We start from the raw sequence: 19127 nt of genomic DNA, 5'->3' as shown, positions 1-19127 counted from the left end.
GGATGGCTGGAACTCCTCCCTGACGAGTCAGCCTGAGGCCCCTGGAGAACTAGCCCCCAACCCCCAAACTCAACCCCCACTCCCCACCCACTCACCAGTCATTCCAGTTTGGAGGCTCTGAGCCATTTCCGGAAAGAACTGGATTAAACTCTGCCCCCTGCCTGTCACCCTGGGAACTTCCTTTCTGTCCGCACAGCAGCTTGGGGCCTGGAAGTCGGCCCACACAAAGCCCTCCCTACAAAGCCTCCGGGCTGGGCTGGGTCCGGGAAGATTGGGAGGGGCCGTGGTGTTGGAGAAGACTCCTGAGAGTCTTTTGGACTGCCAGGAGATCCAACCAGTCCATCCTAAAGGAAATCAGTCCTGAATATTCATTGGAAGGACTGATGTTGAAACTGAAACGCCAGTACTTTGGCCACGTGATGCGAAGAACTGACTCATTTGGAAAGACCCTGATGCTGGGAAAGATTGAAGGCAAGAGGAGAAGGGGACAACAGAGGATGAGATGGTTGGATGGCATCACTGACTCAATGGATATGAGTTTGAGTAAACTCCGGGAGTTGGTGATGGATAGGGAGGCCTGGTGTGCCGCGGTTCATGGGGTCGCAAAGAGTCGGACGCGACTAAGCACCTGAACTGAACTGTGGTCTCGACCCCCTCGCAGGCTTAGCTCCAGAGAGGAGGAAAGAGTGACCAGGCGGGGAGGGGTCCAGACTGTGGCCCCGGGGCCGGGGTAGAACAGGGGAGAAGAAAGAGGGTGCATAGGAGCCTGGGTCGTGGACAGGTGGGACCCAGACGGACGTCTAGCGGAGATTCCTGAAGGAGGAGGCGGGGATGCAAGGGCAAAGAGTGGCTGGAGCAGAGGGGCGAGCCCTCCTTGCGACCCTCTCTTCCCAGGGACTCTCTGAACCCTTTCCAGCAGCTCTGCGGGCCAGCATCGCAGAGGGACGAGAACCCGGCCGAGACATGGGCTGGACAATGAGCCGGCGGCCGCTGGACTGATTTCGGTCGCTGGCAGCGCAGGCCAGGCCAAGCCAGGCCAGGCCGTCGGGGCCCCGCGGCCCCCTCGGCACCGCCGCTCGCCTTGGGCGGCACTTTGCCCTCGGTCCCTGGGGCGGCTCTGGCCACGCCCCCCGGGGAGGAGTCGAGTCGGGGGCGGGGAGGCCGCCTGGCTCCTCGGCGGTCCGCGGCGGCGGTGGCGGCGGCGGCGGCGGCGGCGACGGCAACATGGAGAGCGGGGCGTACGGCGCGCCCAGGGCGGGCGGCTCCTTTGACCTGCGACGCTTCGTGACGCAGCCGCAGGTGTTGGTGCGCGCCGTGTGCTTGGTGAGCCGGGGTGCGGGGCCGCGGGGACCCTACTTCGTCGTCAGGCCGGGGGCGGCGAGGGCGAGGGGGCCTCCGCGCGCCTGAGAGCGCGACAGGTGGCAGCGGCCGAGGCCCGGGGGTGGGAACGGCGCGCGCGGGGCGGGCGAGCGGGGCCCGGGACCCTGCAGCCGCTCACCACCACCCGCACCCCGGGGCCCCGCCGGCCCCCCTACTCCGATCCCTGCCGCCCCCCACCCCGGGCCCTGCCACCCCCACCTCCGGGCCCGGGCACCGGGTGGCCCGGGAGGCGCCGCCGGGAGCAGGCCCATCGCCCTGCTGGCAGTGGGAGGAGTTTGAGGCGGCTCCAGGACAGGTGGCCAGCATGCCGCGACTCCCAGCCTGGGGGAATTCATCCGGAGGGGGGCTTTCCGAAGCCACGTGGGGTGCAGGGGGTTTCGGGGGAAGGCTTGGCCTCCCTGAAACAGAGCCTGTCCTCCACTCAAAAGAAGCCCATGGGTCTGCTTCCCCACCCAAGGTCAAGTGACCGTAGTCTGTGCCCCTTCCCCTGAGCTGGGTGAGCCGCTCCAGCACCAGGTTACTGGGGCAGGGGCTTGGTGGGAGGTCCCCTGCACTTGGACAACCAGAGCTCAAAGCTGGACAAGGTGTTAGGGAGCCCACAGGGAGAGGACTGGGCCTAAGGTAGCCACCCGCACCTGCCTGGGCTGGAGCCCTGTGAGTTGCCCTGGTGACACCCTCATCCGCACTCTGCCTGACCCGGGGGGTCTGACCCCAGGAGCAGATGCCCATGTTTCGGGATGGCAGTGCCAGGAGTCAGGCTGGCACACTGCTCCCAGCATCCAGAGTTCCGGCTTCATCTCCAGCTGGGGGTGGGGCTTGTGACTGCCAGCTCCGGAGCCTATTGAGAGGGCCTTGTGCAGACAGGCAGGGCAGGCGGGGGAGAGGTCTGGGCTAGTCCCAGAGGGAGCCAGGTGTCCAGACTCACATACGGCGGGGTTGGGCGGTAGCCTTTCAGTTTGGGGTGGAGACAGGTGATGTGAGGCTGTTCCCAAGGGCCTGGAGCCCCTCCCAGAGTTGTGGGTGCTGCACCCTCTTGACCCCCTACCCCAGTGCCTCCAGGGTCTGAGTACAGAGCTATGTCCACAAGCCTGCTGGGCAGACCCACCTGAGGTGCCTGTGTGGGTAGGACCAGCTATGGGCAGAAGCCAACAGGGATTCCCTGGGAGGCCAGGGGCCAGGATGCCAAAGAGCCCAGAATTCTTTGTAGGAGGAAAACTGGTCAAACTGGGGAGCCCAGCCTGGAGCAGGGAAGAGTTGGAGGGGGCTGTGGGAGTTGGCAGTCTGGGGACACAGTTTCAGTTCAGAGGCATGGTTTTCCTGAAGTGGGAGGAGTTCTCCATCACTGGGTGTTCAGGCAGAGGCTGGGCGCTGGAGAGGTGACTCAGGCAGGTGGTGATCAGGGGGTGAGACTCCAAGCTTGGGTTACTCTGACTTTGTGAGCCATCCTGCTTAAAACTCACAAGTGGGAGTGGTCAGGCAGAGCCATCCCCCAGGCAGACAGCGGGGTGGGCAGTGCCCTCCCAGGAGATCCCCCTGCACTCCCCACTGTCCTCAGTCCAGGAATCCATGCCCCTTATAACAGATGTCTGGAGAAGGGAGTGGGGAGGGGACTCGATCCCCAAGTTCAGGAAAGGCTGGGTCACCGACCTCCAGCAGGGGAACAGCAGGAGCGGGGAGGCCAGTGTCCCCTCCCATCAGGGTCCCGCTCCCTGTGCTGCCTGGAGGTGTGGCCCACGAGGGTGGCATGCACGCAGCCCTTCCCCTGCCTCCTCCTCAGGTCTTCGCCTTGATCGTGTTCTCATGCATCTTCGGCGAGGGCTACAGCAACACCCATGATTCCCAGCAGCAGTACTGCGTCTTCAACCGCAACGAGGATGCGTGCCGCTACGGCAGCGCCATTGGGGTGCTGGCCTTCCTGGCCTCAGCCTTCTTCTTCGTGGTCGACATCTACTTCCCCCAGATCAGCAATGCCACTGACCGCAAGTACCTGGTCATTGGTGACCTGCTCTTCTCAGGTATCGGCCAGCTGGCTGCACCTCCACTTGATCTTGGGGTGAACGGGAGCAGCAGTGTTCCCAGAAGCTCTAGGGGGCTGTGACTGCAGGCTGGGGAGGGGTGGGAGCAGCCCCGGGTTTCCTGACCTCACCCACGGTCAGGCTGGCACACAAGGATTTCTAACCGTCTGCTGAAATCCCCTGGAGCTGAGTGGGGCTTGGAGCAGAGCCCCAGAGATAGCGTCCTGTCCCCAGCCCAGCTTCTGAATCAGCACACTTCTACACCCCTGGAGGCTTCTCGCTCCCAGGGGGCCCCTGTCCTCCTGCCCCTCTGTGGAGCTAACCCTCCCCTCCCGGCCTTCGCCCCAGCTCTCTGGACCTTCCTGTGGTTCGTTGGCTTCTGCTTCCTCACCAATCAGTGGGCGGCCACCAAGGTGAACGATGTGCTTGTAGGAGCCGACTCAGCCCGGGCGGCCATCACCTTCAGCTTCTTCTCCATCTTCTCCTGGGTAAGTGGACCCAGGGTCCTGGTGTCTCTGGTGAAGGGTGGTGCAGGGCTGAGGAACCCAAACCTCGGGGCTCCCTGCAGGGCCTGCTGGCCTTCCTGGCCTACCAGCGCTACAAGGCTGGAGTGGACGAATTCATCCAGAACTACGTGGACCCCACTCCGGACCCAAGCACGGCCTACGCCTCCTACCCAGGCATGCCTGCGGACACCTACCAGCAGCCGCCCTTCACCCAGAATGCCGAGAGCACCGAGGGCTACCAGCCGCCCCCTGTGTACTGAGCTGCAGCCAGGACAGTTTGGGGAGGGAGGAGAGTGCCTGGGGGGCCTCCCCTCCTCCCCGGCTCCTCCCCCAGGGCTTGGCTCCTAGAGCCTCTGGCCCCTCTCTATGCACCTGGCGCCTGTCCGAACTGACACAGGGCCTGGAGAGAGAGCCCTGAAGTGCCTGTGCCCCAAGGGCTTTACCCACCACTCCTCGAGGGCATTTTTTAGGAAAGGGTTTTTAGCTAGACACATTTTGTTGCTTTTAATGACCGGCATCCCCACCGGGAATAGCTCCAGGCGCCCGACATGCTCTTTCGACAAGTGCCTTAGCCTCTCCCCAGCCCGGGAGCCGGGCCTATGTCCAGGCACCGGTGGCGGCAGCCATTTCGGGTTCTCTGCCAAAGACGAGGCTGCGGGGCCTTCTCTCTCCTGCTGTGGGCACTGGGCCGGGGCTCCTTCCCTCCTCACTCAGGTTTGTTCCGCCCCAGCCCCCTGCCTGCTCTGTGGGCGGCTGGCTGTGCTCACTGCTGAAGTGTGTGCTCGCTTGGACCTGTGGTCACACTCTGTGCCAGTGCCTCTGGGTCACCTTCCTGGCAGCCGAGGGGCAGGGCTGGTGCCCACCCCGGGGGACCCTGTCTCTGATCCCGCCCTGTGGCCACAGGGAGGGGCTTTGCCTGACAACACCCAGCTTTATGTAAATATCCCAGGTCTGTCAGGAGGTACCGGACGCACCCACAGCCCCAAGACTGCTCTGAATGTATATTACAAAGCCTTGGGGGAAGGACGCACAGCACCCTGGGATTCTGTTAGACTAATTCTGGAGATGGAATAAATGGTTTTCTCATTCATAGTCTCCATTGTCATTAGTGGGGCCTCTCCCAGTTCCACCGAGGTGCAAGGTGCAAGCTGCAACTGAGGCCTTCTGGAACCTAAGTTGTGGCAACCTGCCCCTCCACAGCCCAGCAACTCCCCCCACCCCCACCCCGCCTGGGGTCTCATGCCTCACGCTGCCCTCCATCAGCATCTTAAAATAGCAACTGTGCTCAGCTTGTAAACAACACAGCTTTCCTGGGCCGCCTTGCCAGGGTCCTGGCATGCCCCTGGAGGGGCAAGGGTCCTCTGCTTCCTGTAGACAGGACTCAGAACCCCTGCAGCCCATCTCAGACCCTTGGGGAGCCGACCTAACTGCCCAGCCCACGCCAGGGAACGAGCTCCCCTCAGGCAGGAGGCCAGGGCCCACGAGGCAACTCTGGGCTTCCCCTTTCGAGCAGTGAGAGGGAGCTGTCAAAAGTGGACCCCAATAGTTTCAAGACCCCAAGTAAAAATTAATAGGGTTTGGGGATTATGGTCTGACCGTGGTACTGCACCTCTGTAACCTGCCACAAGCCAGTGAGAGGGAGAAGCTGGGGTAAGGGTGGGGAACTGGGGCCCCATCTGGAACACACAGCCCAGGCCCACCCCACCCTGGAGCACCCTCACCTTCCCATAAGCTGTCCACAGCCCGTTTCCCAAGGCACGGCAGAGCTGGTCTTCCTGGCTCCTGAACTGTCAAGTGTCTGTTTCACAAAATAAAACCTGACCTCACAGCCCCAGCTGGCAGCACAGACCAAGGCTTCATCTTTCCAACCAAGCCCCAGGCTCCTGCATCCACTCATCTTGACCTGAAACCCTCCCAGGCAGAAGAGCAGGCAAACATGCCTGTTAGAACACTTGATGCTCATATCTCAGTTAAAAAGATTTGTGGTTAAGGGGTCAGGAGTACTAGAAAAAGATTTGAAAGGAAATCCCCATACCTGAATCATGTCAGAGGTGTCTATAGTGAGACCCGGGGAATCCCAGACAGTTAAAAGAGAAATAGGCTTTTACCAACCAATAGATTTTAATATTAGTTATCAGTTCCACATACACACAGCCCCCACCTCCTTAGAAAACAAGCCCCTGGGAGCTGAGCCCCAGAGCAGGGTGAGTGTCACCCACATGGGAGAAGCTGTAATTCCGGAGAAAATGATCGCCAGATCAGGAAGGGCTTTCAGCCCCAAAGGAAATAAGAAGTCCAGCCATCCCCAGGGGCAGCCAGGAGCCCATCCCAGGCAGAGGGACCAAGTCTTTGCGTGGGAAGAGGCCCACGCTGAGCCAGAGGTGCTGGGATATGGACTTCCCAGTGAGAACAGAAACTCAACAGCAAACGCCACAAACGGGGAAGAAGCCGGCGACGCCGATGTCACAGCAGCTTGCGGCTTGGCCTCACCCCAAGAGGGATGGCTGCAGCGGCCAGACCCCGCCCCATAGGGCGGCCAGCTCCGGCTTGGGGAGACTGCGATCGCCCCGCAGCCGCCCCGCAGCCGGGATGGGAACTGAGAAAAGCTGGTGGGCAGGCAAGGAGGGAAGTGTGCAGTGCAGACCACCAGCCGCCTCCTTGGCCTGGGAAAGGGCGCAGCAGCAGGCCAACTGCTGGTGGTGAAACCTCTACCCGCCCCAACCCCGCCCCCCGCCACTTCCTCCTCCAAGAAGGCCCGGCATCCGCCAGGGGGCGACAGCGGGCGAGTGGGGGGAGCAGGTGGCGGGTGAGCGCCCGCCCCAGCGAGGGGCCAGTGCCTCAGTTGGCCTGGCTGCACTGCCGGATCTGATGAGTGGCAAACAGCTTCCGGACTCCCGCGGCCTCCGCGGGCTTTCCCAGTGTCATCGGGCAGTTCTCCTTATTTTCTTCGCTGTCCAGCACGGCGGGCTGACCCGAGGGCTTCTTGAAGTAGCACAGGCGGCACACAGAGTGGTACTTGTCTGCTCCTCCAATGACCTCGACCTGACGTGCGGTGCGACAGGAAGCGCCTGGACTGAGCGGGGCTGGGGCGCAGCGCCCCACCCCTCGCCTCTGGGAGAAGGCAGGGGGCGGCTACTTCCTTCTCCATACCCAGCCTCTAGGTGTAGGCGCCCCTCCCTGCCCCCCACCCGCCCATCCCTTGGAGAAGGCAGGGGGCAGCTACCTCCTTTTCCACGCCCAGCCTCTTGGTGTAGGCGGCCTCTCGGAAGCACTCCATGCACACCGCCGTCAGCTTGACCACGCTCTCTGCCAGGGGCACCAGGTTCAGGATGGTCCCAAAAGCCTGTACAATCCACAGAAAGAGGAGTGCACACTCATTTCGCCGGGTGGGCTTTTCCTGGAGACCCTGACTCACACCCCTGAAGCCAGGAAACTAAGCCTGGACCTTGCCTTTCCCCAGAGCACCTGCCCTAGGCAGGTGGAGTCAGGGGCACCCCAGGGAGCTGGGACTGGCTGGCCTGAGTGCCTGGGCTTAGGCATGGTGTGGGCATCAAGGGCGCCCTGGGCTGTCCATTTCTGTGCGCTGCCTGGGCCTCTGTCCCCGGTCCCACCCCAAGACCTGGACCAGACACTTCACCTTCCTCTGAAAGGTCCCATCCAGTGCAGCCACGATGACGGTCTTCCCTGAGTTGGCCATGTTCTCGCAGAACTCCACAATGTCAGGGAACTAGAGGAAAGGGTGAGAGGCGGAGGAGGGAGTGAGCTTCCGCCCTGGGCAGCCCCTTCCAGGAGCTGCAGACACGCTGCCAGGCCCAGGAGCTACAGCTACCTGCATCCACGTGGAGCTGAGAACAAGGCCGCGCCAGCCCTCCCATCTGGTACACGGCCTGCACATCCACAGCTTCCCGACTCACTCCCCCATCGCACCAACTTTCCACAGCAGAGCCAGGCTGCGCTCCAGGCTAGGCGCCTGGAACTGCCACCAGGGTGATGCAACCCAGGTGGAGAGGCCGTCTGCCACTGCAGTGGACCAAAGCTTGGATCCGCTGCCTCAGGCTTGAACCAGGTTCTCCGTTGGACCCATTAGCTGTGACCCTGGCAATGACTTCATGTTCCTGAGCCCAGGAAAAGGCAAGGAAGGCCCCTGGCGATGTTTAAGGATTAAGGACACGCAAATAATTTATTACATATGCTATCTGGCTGAGAGGCAGGCTCTGTGTGTTTGCTTTTATTTTTTTCTTCTTTTAAACATAATGTGCCGTGTGATGCCTGGAGAAGGGGCAGGAGTTCCACTGGCCACTTACAGAGCAGGATGGCTCAACACACCACCCGTGGGAAGTCCTTACTTGGTAAATCAAATTTCATTTCAAGTGGCCCAAGGGGCCACTACTTAAACAAATCCTTTGGTGACCTTTCACTGGTCAATCATCTATCTGGTCTGTGGGTTGGATGAAGTGGGGAGTTCCAGTGTTTGGGCAAAGGGTCTCTCTCCAAGCTACTCGTGGAGATGCGTAGTTACAAAACCCGAGGGCTCACCCAGACAAGGACCAGGACAGGGCTTAGAGAACCCAAACCAGTTCCAGCAGGATTCACCAAAGCCAGATCTGACTGGCCTCTGCAGGGTTTGCAGGGTTTGCAGGGTCTGCCGAGCCTGCACTATGGAAATGGCACCTCCCACCCCTAGGCTCCAGCCTGGCTCTAGGTGAGGCCCCTCCTTTTCTCTAAAGGACTTGTCACAGGTCACAGAAATGCAGCCGCTAGCCTGTAAGGACCTGTCGGCCAGTGCCCCGACCCGACCCCCATTGTCACAAACAAAACTGTTTCTAGACACTGCCAGAAATCCACGGGGAAGGTTGAGAGCAGAACCACCCTGGGAGGAGCACCTTCTTCATCTTACCTTCCCTGTCCAGACATGGTCCCTCCACACCAGGGTTTGGGGACCGCGAGGGGTCCTCCACCCTGCCTGCTACAGTGATGCCCGCGGTCAGAGAGCTCAGTTCTTCCACCTGAACTTTGCGCCCTGTTCACATGCCACCCCACTCTCTGCCCAAACACTGAACCCAGGGCCTGCAGCAGGGGTTCCTGAATGATCGAGGTACAGTCAGAGCTGCCCAGCAGGGGTTCCTGAATGATCCAAGGTACAGTCAGAGCTGCCCACGTTGTCTGCAACATCGCAGAAGGCCCACTGGTAACCAACCACCTTACTGACATTTGTTTCTATCGCCACTCATTTTTTTAGGTTATATTATGGGTTGACTTGTGAACCCTCCCACCCACCCCTAATTGTTATGCTGAAACCCTGACCCCCAATACCTCAGAATGTGACCTTTTTGCAGAGGTCATCCAGTTAAAGTAGGCGTGTAGGGTGGGCCTCACTCCAGTAGGAATAGTGTCCTCGCGAAAAGGGGAAACTTGGACCCAGGGACAGACAGAGAAGACGAATGTGAAGAGGCAGGGAGCAGATGGCCACCTGCACGCCGAGGGGACCGGCTGGGACAGACTCTCCCTCGCGGCCTCAGGGGAACTTGCCCTGCCCACACCTTGATCTTGGGCTCCCAGCCTCCAGAGCTGTAGGAAATGAATGTCTGTGGTTTAAACTGCCTGGTCTGCAGTGCACATTAGAGCAGCCAGAGACCCCAATACAGGCTACATTTAAAGCAGGACTTCAGAGGACCTAGCAAATGCAGAGTTTTCTTGGGAGACAAAAATGATCACCACAGGGGATCCAGCGAGAAAAGAAGCAACAGGTGGGGTTTCTTGACACTGACAAGCCTGCCCATGTGGTTCATCTGCCGGCCCAGCACCAGGGCTGACCTGCCGAGAGCCGCTTCCTGAACGAGGTATGATGGGGGCGGGTAGGACCGAAAGCGGCGGAAGCGGAGGTCAGGCAGCCAGGAAGGAGATTCGCCCTTGTCGTCATGTTGCCCAGAGGTGGCAGCCTCGTGACGCTCGAAGGAAGCACCCCAGCCCTGCCCAGGCGGAGACCTCGCTTCCTAGCAGCCTGGCTGGCGTTGAAGATTGCAGAGGCCACAAGAGGGGACAGGGCAAAGGATGTGACAGTGAAGGATCCAGCCGCTCCACCACGAATGGTAAAGACTAAATGAGACGCCCAGACAAATCCAGAGGCAAATAAACCAGGAAGAATTATTTACAGCATGTGACAAAGTGGCGCTGGTTATATCACATGACCTAGAGGAAAGACAAACCACGAGGAGGCTCTTTACAAAAGGAGAAATACAGGGAAAATGTCAGCCACCCAGAAAGAAAAGAGAAAGGCAGTCAGAGCAGAATATGTGTGTGCAGCCCCCGCCCCCGGCCCTCCACGGGGGATGTCTGCAGAGACCCAGCAGTCCCCGCCCCGCTCCTGCAGTCCATCCATGCCCCTCCAGCAGACGACCGTCCTGGGCGGCTTCCAGGTTCTCCCAGGGTGAATGCTGAAGTCCTTCCGGCTGACCAGGCCAAAGCCCCTGATCTGGAACACACTCCTGCCTGGGAACTTCACCCCACTTTCTTTCCAGCCCCTCTGTTTTTCAGTGATTCCAATACACCAAATAAACCCCAGTACACCAGATGACAGCCCAATGTCCACTCACATGTGCATCACAGCCTTTAAGTGCCATACCCAAGGGGCCGGGTCATGCAAGACACGGTACATTCATAAGGATAGGTGTCTGTTGATGTGGAAAGACGGTCACAACACGTGATATGAACCCGATCTATAAATAGATATATACGTACAGAGACTAGAAGGATCCAGACCAAGATGTTCTGTGATTTTTGTTTTGTTTTTCTGGGCAGCGAAAGAGAAGGGCAGGCCAGCAGCAGGAGCTGCCTGCACTCACAGTGGGCCTTGGGGTTGCTGTGCTGAACAGAATTTCATACAACTGATTTCATAGAGTTAGTTTCATGAGCTTCTGGCCCAGTCACACAGGACAAAACCAGACCCCTTCTAGGGAATTCCCTGGGGGTCCAGTGGTTAGGATTCAGAGCTCTCACTCCCATAGACCCAGGTTCAATCCCTAGTCCAGGAACTAAGATCCCACACGTTGTGTGGCATGGTCAAAACAAACAAACCAGACCCCTCCCTAACCATGTCTGAGCGCGGATAGAACGTAAGCATCACTTAGGCTATGGGGTACCAAATGTCCCCCCCTCCTGGCTAAAGGAGTGACCCCTGCTGCTTCGGCCTCCTGGTCCACCCTCCCTACAGGTGACATTTAAGATGCTGGTCAGAATCATCACCCTTCCTAGGACACCAAATCAAGAGCCAAACCGGCCTCCAAAACCCTCCCAGGAATGACCCAACGCCGCCCCCATTTCCTAATAACCAAGCCCTCACCCACATCCCCCCAGTTCTCATGCCAGTTTCTCCCTGCAACTACAATCCCCAGTTGTTCAGTTCTGGGGCTATTCCTGGTAGTCTCTGGACAGAAGACGTTAGTAGTCAATTATGGACTTTCTTCTTAGGTATAGCCCTTCCTGACTTTTCCTAGATGACCCCCCTTCCTACTTGTGGTAAAATAGAGATAAGACCGGCACTCAGTGACACCGCGAGGCTGGCGTGCCCAGGAGCCAGCTCCCCACCTATCACTGTACCCTCAGCTGATAGCTTGGGGACTTCAGACACACCCCTCCCCGACAACCCGTCTGCACAGGAAGGATGAAAGAAGGGAAGGGCAGTCCTTTTGTCGGGTCCCACGTTGAGAGACAGCCTCCAGACTTCTTGCTAAGCAAGACCCACAGGGGTGAGGATAGAACAGAAGACTGGCGATGTTTCTATAGGGCGTTTAATAAATACTTGTGATGGAAACTCAGCTGTGACTCACTGGCCAGAGGAAGCAGCCATAGAAACAGGGAACAGAACTGGGGGTCCGGTGGCCCACCAGCTCCAAACCAGGGCACTTGGCTCTCAACCAAGGAGGTGTCAGGAGAGGAAGGTCCCTGCCAGGGTGTCCAGCTCAGCCCTGAAAAGACACTTTACTTACAGCTAGGGAGCAGAGTGGTAAGCAGGCACACACTGGGCCTGAAGGACGGGAGAGCCTCCCCAAAGCTCACATTCCTTGTTCTGAGAAAGAAAGAAAGTGAAAGAAAGTGAAGTTGCTCAGTCATGTCCGACTCTTTGTGACCCCATGGACTGTAGCCTACCAGGCTCCTCCCTCCATGGGATTCTCCAGGCAAGAGTACTGGAGTCGGTTGCCATTTCCTTCTCCAGGGGATCTTCCCTACCCAGGGATCGAACCTGGGTCTCCTGCATTCCAGGCAGACGCTTTAACCTCTGAGCCACCAGGGAAGCTTTTGTTCTGAGAGCCACCCCCCAAAATCGACCCAGGCTCCCCAGAGCCTTCTGGAGATCAGAGTCTAGAAGAGAAAGGGAAGAGCTGCAGCCCTGTTCTCACCCTGAAGCCCCTCTTACCCCAAGTCCCTCCACCATGAAGCCACAAATGATAACAGAAGTGTACGTGTGTGTGTGCATGAAGAGGCCAGCTAAGACACAGCTGTGTTCAGAAGCAAGCTGACCATCTTTGAGGTCAGAGATGGAGTGGTCACAACAAGGTGGGTGAATAGACGGATGCAGCCTGGCTCCCGGAGCAGGTCCGGGCAGCTGGTAGTCCATCTCCAGAAGGCACACACCGAAAGATACACCCAGGGTGGGGATAGAGGATCCCCAGTCTCAGGTGGGAGGAAAGCATGGAGCTGTGATCACCATAACAGAGCCTGAGACATCCCTATAGGACATTACAGCCCAAGCCACTGGCTCCACCCTGCCCTGGGACCTGGAAGGCAGGGCAGGCAGATTGCTAACCACTCACCTAACAAAGAAAAGTATTTCCTTAATTTTCTATTTCCTCTTCCTCCAGGGCACAGCACTGGACCAAAGGTACAGATAAGGGAACCATATGCCAAAACTCCAGAGGTGAGGAGGCAGCAGAGGCAAGGCACGCATGTGGACCCCAGCACATGGAAACCACCCAGGGACCCACTAGGTTCTTGGGACCTCCGGGTTGTCTCCTCTCTACTGTCAGCATGCAGCTACCGGACTGATCTTGGAAGTCACGTGTGAAGACAGGAGCCTCACTGGCAGGCCATCCCACCACTGATGACTTGATATACATTTGTCATAGGCGCTCACGTTACCTAACGTAATGGGTGGATGTGGGGGTTGAAGTAAACTCCCTCGGGAGTTTTAGTTTCATCCATTCAAGACACACTTGAAGAAATAAAACACTGCAAAAACGCTGGAGAGAAACTAAGATCACAAGAGACAACCCACAAGCTCAGCCAGAGAACACACTCCTAATGACTTGGATGCAGAGTGAGCTGGAAACAACTTTAAAAAGAGGTTTCCAGAAAGACAAACGGAAGTTACAGAATTGATTCTTGATTCTCAAACAAAAGCATCCAAATGTCCATCAACAGATGAATGGCTAAAGAAAATGTGGTACGTATATACAATGGAGTATTACCCAGCCATTAAAAAAGAACAAAATAATGCCACTCGCAGCGACGTGAATGGACCTGGAGCCAGAGAAAGACAGATACCAAATGATATCACTCATGAGGTGGGCGAGGATAAATTAGGGGATTGGGATTGACATATACACACTATATATATAAAACAGATAACTAGCAAGGACCTACTGCATAGCTCGGGGAACTCTACTCAATATTCTGTAATGGCCTATATGGAAAAAGAGTCAATAAAAAAGAGTGGATGTATGTACACATATAACTGATTCACTTTGCTGGACACTTGAAACTAATACACTGTAAATCAACTGTACTCCAATAAAGCAAAAACAAACGAAAAACTCAAGAGTAGATTGTTAAGTAAGCCACACCCAGTATAAAGCAGGATAAATACAAACAAGACCTCTCTGGACCACACTGTTCTGAGAAAGAACAGACAGGCTCCCGGCCCAGGAAAGGGATCAGAGAAGCCTTCTCCTGAGCTCTAAGGCGCAGGGCTGCTGCTTTTCCAAAGCAATAAGGGGAAACACTGGGCACGTGCCACCCTGCTAAAACTAGAAAACTAAACAAAGCCATTTTCACATCAAGACGGAGAGCTTCCCACCGACACAGCCTGGCTGTAAGAACTACTAAAGGATGTATTTCTGTAGGAGGAAAAATAAACCCATAAAGAACAAGCAAGAGGGACCCTTCCCCAGTGGTCCAGCGGGTAAGACTCTATGCTCCCAATGCAGGAGGCCCGGGCTCAGTCCTTGGTCAGGAAACTAGATCCCACACGCCGCAACTAAGACGTGGTGCTGTCAAATGAATAAATAAATAGTAAAAAAAAAAAAAAAGGCAAGAAGCATCATTGAGCCAAACCAAACCAAACCCTTCTTTCTGGTATTGAGAAATCAAATTTTTTTGTTCATCGTAATTTTTTTTTTTAAGGTATAATAAGTTCCATGAACGGTAACAGAGGGACTTTCCTGGTGGTCCAGTGGCTAAAAGTCTGTGCTCCCAATGAAGGGGGCCCAGGTTTGATCTCTGGTCAGGAAGCTAGATCCCTCATGCTGCAATGAAGACTGAATGAGACCCAAGCAGCCAAATAAATAAATGTTTAAAAAAAAAGAAAACAACTCAGTAATACAGAAAGCAGTAAGGGAAATTCAAAGTGTTTTCAGATACTAGTTAAAGCAAATTAACTTAACAATATTTACCTACTTAAAGATCAGAAATAGAACCAATAACCTCCAAACAAGCAGAGGAAAAAGGGGTTCATAGGAAGAGCAATGTCAGGACAAGTCAACTTACAAACTGCCCTTCGTCGATGCCTATGACAGCCACGCCCTGGGCATCCTGGATCACGTCCCGGAGCAGACAGGCTGGCAGGGCCTCCATGGTGTTCCTGGGGACAGAAAGCCAGAGTGTGGGCAAGGCAGGGGAGCCCGAGGAGACCAGGAACCAAGATGAGGGGCTAGGGAAGAGCCCTCACGACCACCCTCTCCTTGCAAAGCAGGTCAAGCCATCTGCCCAGAGCTTTGAGAAGTTAGGGCCCGTGGGAAGGCATCTGGGAAGGACAGTAAAGGTCTTTCTTCAGAAAACCAGCTAATCAACATGAGCTATTTCACTTTACGCTTTGGACTGGAAATTAGTAATGCCCAATGTAAAGGTCAACCTGGATGGCAAGCTCTTCTCTGTGTGTGTAAGGGGAGGGGAGGGGCACAGAAGGGGTTAATTCATGAGGTACAGTGTCCAGGGCCCATGATGCTTTGGGGATGAATGAAATGTTTTACTTCTCTTTTAAAAATCAGAATAAGGGGCTTCCCTGGTGGCTCAGTGGTAAAGAATCTGCCTGCCAGTGGAGAAGGCACAGGTTCGAGCTCTGATCCTGGAAGATCCCACATGCTGCACAGCAGCGAAGCCCGGGTGCCACAGCTACTGAGCCTGTGCTTTGGAGCCTGGGAGCTACAGCGTCTGAAGCCCGTGGGCCACAAGAGAAGCCACCCCAGTGGAAAGCCTGCTCACCACAACTCGAGAGAAGCCTTCGCTCATCTCACCTAGAGAGAAACCTGAACAGCAAGGGCAATCCAGCCCAACAAAAAATAAAAATAAATTAAAAAATCAGAATGTGACTCTGAATTATTTTTGTCTTTCTAGCAATGCAGTCATAGAGTATAATTTTTTTCTTTTGATAGAGGAAGGGGCCCATGAAAGTCTTACCATGGCCCGGGGCAGACCATTAGCACCAGAATCTAAGACTTGCAGCCCCGTGCGCTGGCAGAGATAAGCTGGGAACACCAACCAGCAGGGCAGGGACCTAGAATTCCCTCCTTTGGACTCCTCTGGCTGATTACAGGACCTCTTACAGACCAGAGCTATTAACAGGCAGAGATGGCATTCAAATCCACATTCGTGCTGCTCCCTCGTGGGTCCTAAGGGCGGATTCCCACCCAGCAGAGTATGAAAGCAAAAGGCAGCATGTGGGAATGTTCCAGTGCATTAAATGACTCAGTGAATCCCGCCCTGCCCCCACAGCCAGGCCTTCTGGAAGAGGAAAGCTAGTTCTTTGTCTTCTTTTTAAAAAGTTTCTGTTTTTCTACAATGTTATTTTCTCCTGTTTCCATTTCTGCCTGCTCCTCTGAACTAGCCTTGCAAGGGGCTAGGAGCTTCCTGAAGATTCTGCAGTTTGCGGCTAGAGTGGCTCAGACCATAAAGAATCTGCCTGCAAGGCAGGAGACCTGGGTTCAATCCCTGGCAACCCACTCCAGTATTCTTGCCGGGAAAACTCCCACGGACAGAGGGGCGGCACAGAGTTGGACACGACTGAGCAACTTTTACTTCACTTTTAAAACTATGCCGTAGTGATTATCTTACCAGTTACCCTATGGTCATCCTGCTTCAAGCTCTGGGAAGAGTGTGAAACTACTTCCTGCATTTTAAATTCCCCGCCCTTCCCCAAATAAAGAAAACCAGAGAGCAGGCAAGGCAGTAAGCTGGTTCCATCTCTAGCAAGAGCAGCATCTCTGGAGCTTTGTCACCCTGCCAAGCGCTCGGCCTCGGCTGCGGCTTGTCCAGGCCTCTAGAGCCCGTGTCAGAGAGGGTTTGTGACCCTGGGGCAGGGCTTGGATTTCACCCCATTGAACAGACTCCAGAAGCTGCCCTTCTGTTAGCCGCAGTGTTGCCTCTACTGCCTCACTGTCCTCCCCTGATGCTCCCCGAGTCCCATGCGGCGGAGGCCTATGTTTTAGGGATGAGAAGGCAAATTTGGAGATGTAAATGACCTACCTGCAACAGACTGCAGGTCGGGGAAACGTCACTCAACGTTTAACTTAACTTGGAGTCCAGGGCCCTCTAAGCCTCAGCACCTGCCCGCCTTCAGAACCCGACTCGTTAGCCTATGAAATTACCCAGCCCGTAAAAACTAACCATGCCCTGTGTTGAGGCCACTTTCTCCTTCTGAGATGGGCCACACTCTGTCTGTGGTGTGTGTTTCTCTCTAAATAAATCCACCTCTGACCTTTAAAAATAGAAAAAAAAGCCCCCACCCTGAAACCACACAGCATGGCCTTGCTGCTGGGGGCTCAGATGGACAAGTCTGGAAGACAACAGTGTCTCAGGCTCCAAAGTATCAGGCCCCAATCTGCTGCACGGAATGGCAGGAATGGTACTAAATTTCACCTCCCAACCTCAGGCAGGGGACTGAAATGTCCACAGGGCGCAGGTAGATAAACATAAAAGGGGGATGCTCAAAGGCCACGAGATGACGGGAAGTCGAGGACAAGCCAACTAAAAATTTAAATAAAATGCACTCTGCAGGCCAACAAAACCAGCCTGCACCCTCCATGGAGGTCAAGAGTAGTATCCTTGGTCAGATACTACTGACATTTGGGGCTGGATTATTCTTTGTCATGAGGCGGTCTGCGCATCATAGAATGTTCAGTGGCATTCCTCTACCGACTAGTTGCCATCACACCCTTATCTCCTCCTGTGGTTAAAAACTAAAAACATCTCCAGACATTACAAATGGGCTCTAGAAGGCAAAATCACCTCCAGTGGGTAAAGAACCACTGGGCTAGAGTCCCAAGAAAGGCCAACTTGTAGGGTACCATGCCAAGCAACTAGGAAAGTTTGCACATTTAAATGTTTTGTTGTCAGGCATCAGCATTATTAACCATCCCCTCTAAAGAACTCTGACAGTATGTTCTGTGAATTTACACCAGGCTTCTCACAAAAGGTGTGGGGACAGGATGGAAGAGGCAGGGACTGACCGGTCATGGGTGGAGAAGAGGCTGCTGTAACGTGTGTCTCTGGCATATTTGATCACCAGGCACTTGTACTGGGCAATCTGGAAGCGACGGACCCGTCTCATCAGCTCAGTACTGCAAGGTAAGGCCCAAGGTTAATGTGGGCGAGGAAGACCCCATCAGCTCAAGCTGGGTTCCCCACCGCCTTCTGGGGGTCTACAGCCTGAGTCCCACCCATGGAGGGGAAGGTTGCAGGGCAAGGTGTGGGAAAGACCTGTGAGGACAGAGAGAGGGCCCCAGCACAGAGTTTCAGTCTAGACCCAGGAGGGAGGAGCATGTCTGGGCAGGAAGTAATTCTCTATGGGGATGGTGTCAAGGAAGGGCCCTCAGGGGGTCCAGGGAAAGGCTGGAGGAGTGATTTGGTTACGGGCACAGGAGGGGTGGGCAGAGGCAAAGACCACATGCAGGGGAGAGGGGTCCAGATTCCATTCCAAAATCATCTCACCCCACACTTCTTCACCTAACCTGAACTAACAGAACTTTTTGGTGCAACAAGGAAAGCACCAAGTCTGTGTCCATGAGCCCACCCTGAGCTTCACCATCGTGGACAAGGGCTTTGAGCTGGAGGGCTCTCCCTCAAGGCCATATAGGAAGGGGTCAGAGGAGTTACTGGGAGCTCACTGGCGCCGCCTCGGTCTGGGATTGGGTCCATCACTTCAAGGGAGGGAAGGTGCCAGTGGCTTGACTCTGAAGTGTGCATACTACCTTCCTGGGCCATCTAAGGAAACAGTCACACTAGAAGGAAGCGACAAACACTGCAGGGCGCTCAGGGCCCGGCCACCGTGCACACGCCCTTCAGGTGGGGCTTTAGAGGGGCTAAAAGACGACCAAACGACGACCAGTTCCCGGAAGGATGGGTGGTTGCATGGCCCCAAGCGGAGAAGGGTCTGACGAAAATGGGAGGAGCGCCTCCTCCGCGATGGATTCCACGGAGGAGAGACGTTCTGGGCGGGAAAGCGGGGGTCGGGCAGCGGGAGATGTCCTGGGGGGGCCGGTGTTCTGAGAGGGGCCGCAGGTTCGGGGCGGGGTGGGGGGCGTCAGGGGTGGACGGCGTCCCGGGGGGCTGGAGGAGAAGCAAGGAAGCAGGGGAGGAGGTCCTGGGCCATCCCGGTCCAGTAAGGCCATTACCTTTTTCCTGAGAACATGGGTCCGAGAATCACCTAGGAGGAAAGGAGAGGTCACTTCGGGCTCCGGGGCTCACGGATACCCGGGGACCCCACCCACCCACCCACCAACCAGTCATGACTCCGACCCCGACCCCGACCTCTCATCGGCGCCCGCACCTGGATCTGGCCCCGGGTCTTGCTGGGGGAGCCTGGCAGCACATTGGGCAGATTGATGCAGCTCATGGCACCTTCAGGGAGCTGGCAAACCGAGCACTCCGCGCCGCTGCCGCCGCCTTGCAAGCTCCCGCCGGTTCCCGCGCAGGACAAAATATCCCCGGCGCGCGGGCCAATTGGGAGCCGGGGCCG

The 19127-nt window shown here is 56.3% G+C and overlaps 2 protein-coding genes and 1 non-coding gene across 4 annotated transcripts; 1 reads left to right on the top strand and 2 right to left on the bottom strand.

Annotated features, from left to right (window-relative positions):
- The first annotated feature begins 1195 nt into the window (after positions 1-1195).
- SYNGR2 (synaptogyrin 2) lies at positions 1196-4989 on the top strand. Of its 2 annotated transcripts, XM_027974188.3 has the most exons (4): positions 1196-1323; positions 3158-3395; positions 3744-3883; positions 3964-4989. In XM_027974188.3, the coding sequence occupies exons 1-4, from the start codon at positions 1225-1227 to the stop codon at positions 4159-4161; spliced, it is 675 nt and encodes a 224-aa protein (XP_027829989.1). In that variant the 5' UTR covers positions 1196-1224; the 3' UTR covers positions 4162-4989. The 2 variants fall into 2 exon arrangements, with proteins under 2 accessions (XP_027829989.1, XP_027829991.1); XM_027974190.3 differs by lacking the exon at positions 3744-3883.
- Positions 4990-6003: 1014 nt separating this feature from the next.
- On the bottom strand, positions 6004-19086 carry TK1 (thymidine kinase 1). The gene is made up of 7 exons (XM_027974191.3): positions 18939-19086; positions 18784-18815; positions 17620-17730; positions 14663-14756; positions 7539-7628; positions 7125-7244; positions 6004-6943 (listed from the first exon to the last, which is right to left on the bottom strand). The coding sequence occupies exons 1-7, from the start codon at positions 19002-19004 to the stop codon at positions 6740-6742; spliced, it is 717 nt and encodes a 238-aa protein (XP_027829992.1). The 5' UTR covers positions 19005-19086; the 3' UTR covers positions 6004-6739.
- TRNAS-GGA (transfer RNA serine (anticodon GGA)) lies at positions 12120-12191 on the bottom strand. Its single transcript has one exon. It is a non-coding gene; the product is annotated as a tRNA-Ser (tRNA).
- Positions 19087-19127: the final 41 nt, after the last annotated feature.

The sequence above is a fragment of the Ovis aries genome, chromosome 11 (assembly GCF_016772045.2).
Source record: "Ovis aries strain OAR_USU_Benz2616 breed Rambouillet chromosome 11, ARS-UI_Ramb_v3.0, whole genome shotgun sequence".
NCBI lineage: Eukaryota > Metazoa > Chordata > Mammalia > Artiodactyla > Bovidae > Ovis > Ovis aries.
The sequence above is the reverse complement of the archived record's forward strand: the minus strand, read 5'-3'. Positions and strand labels throughout refer to the sequence as shown.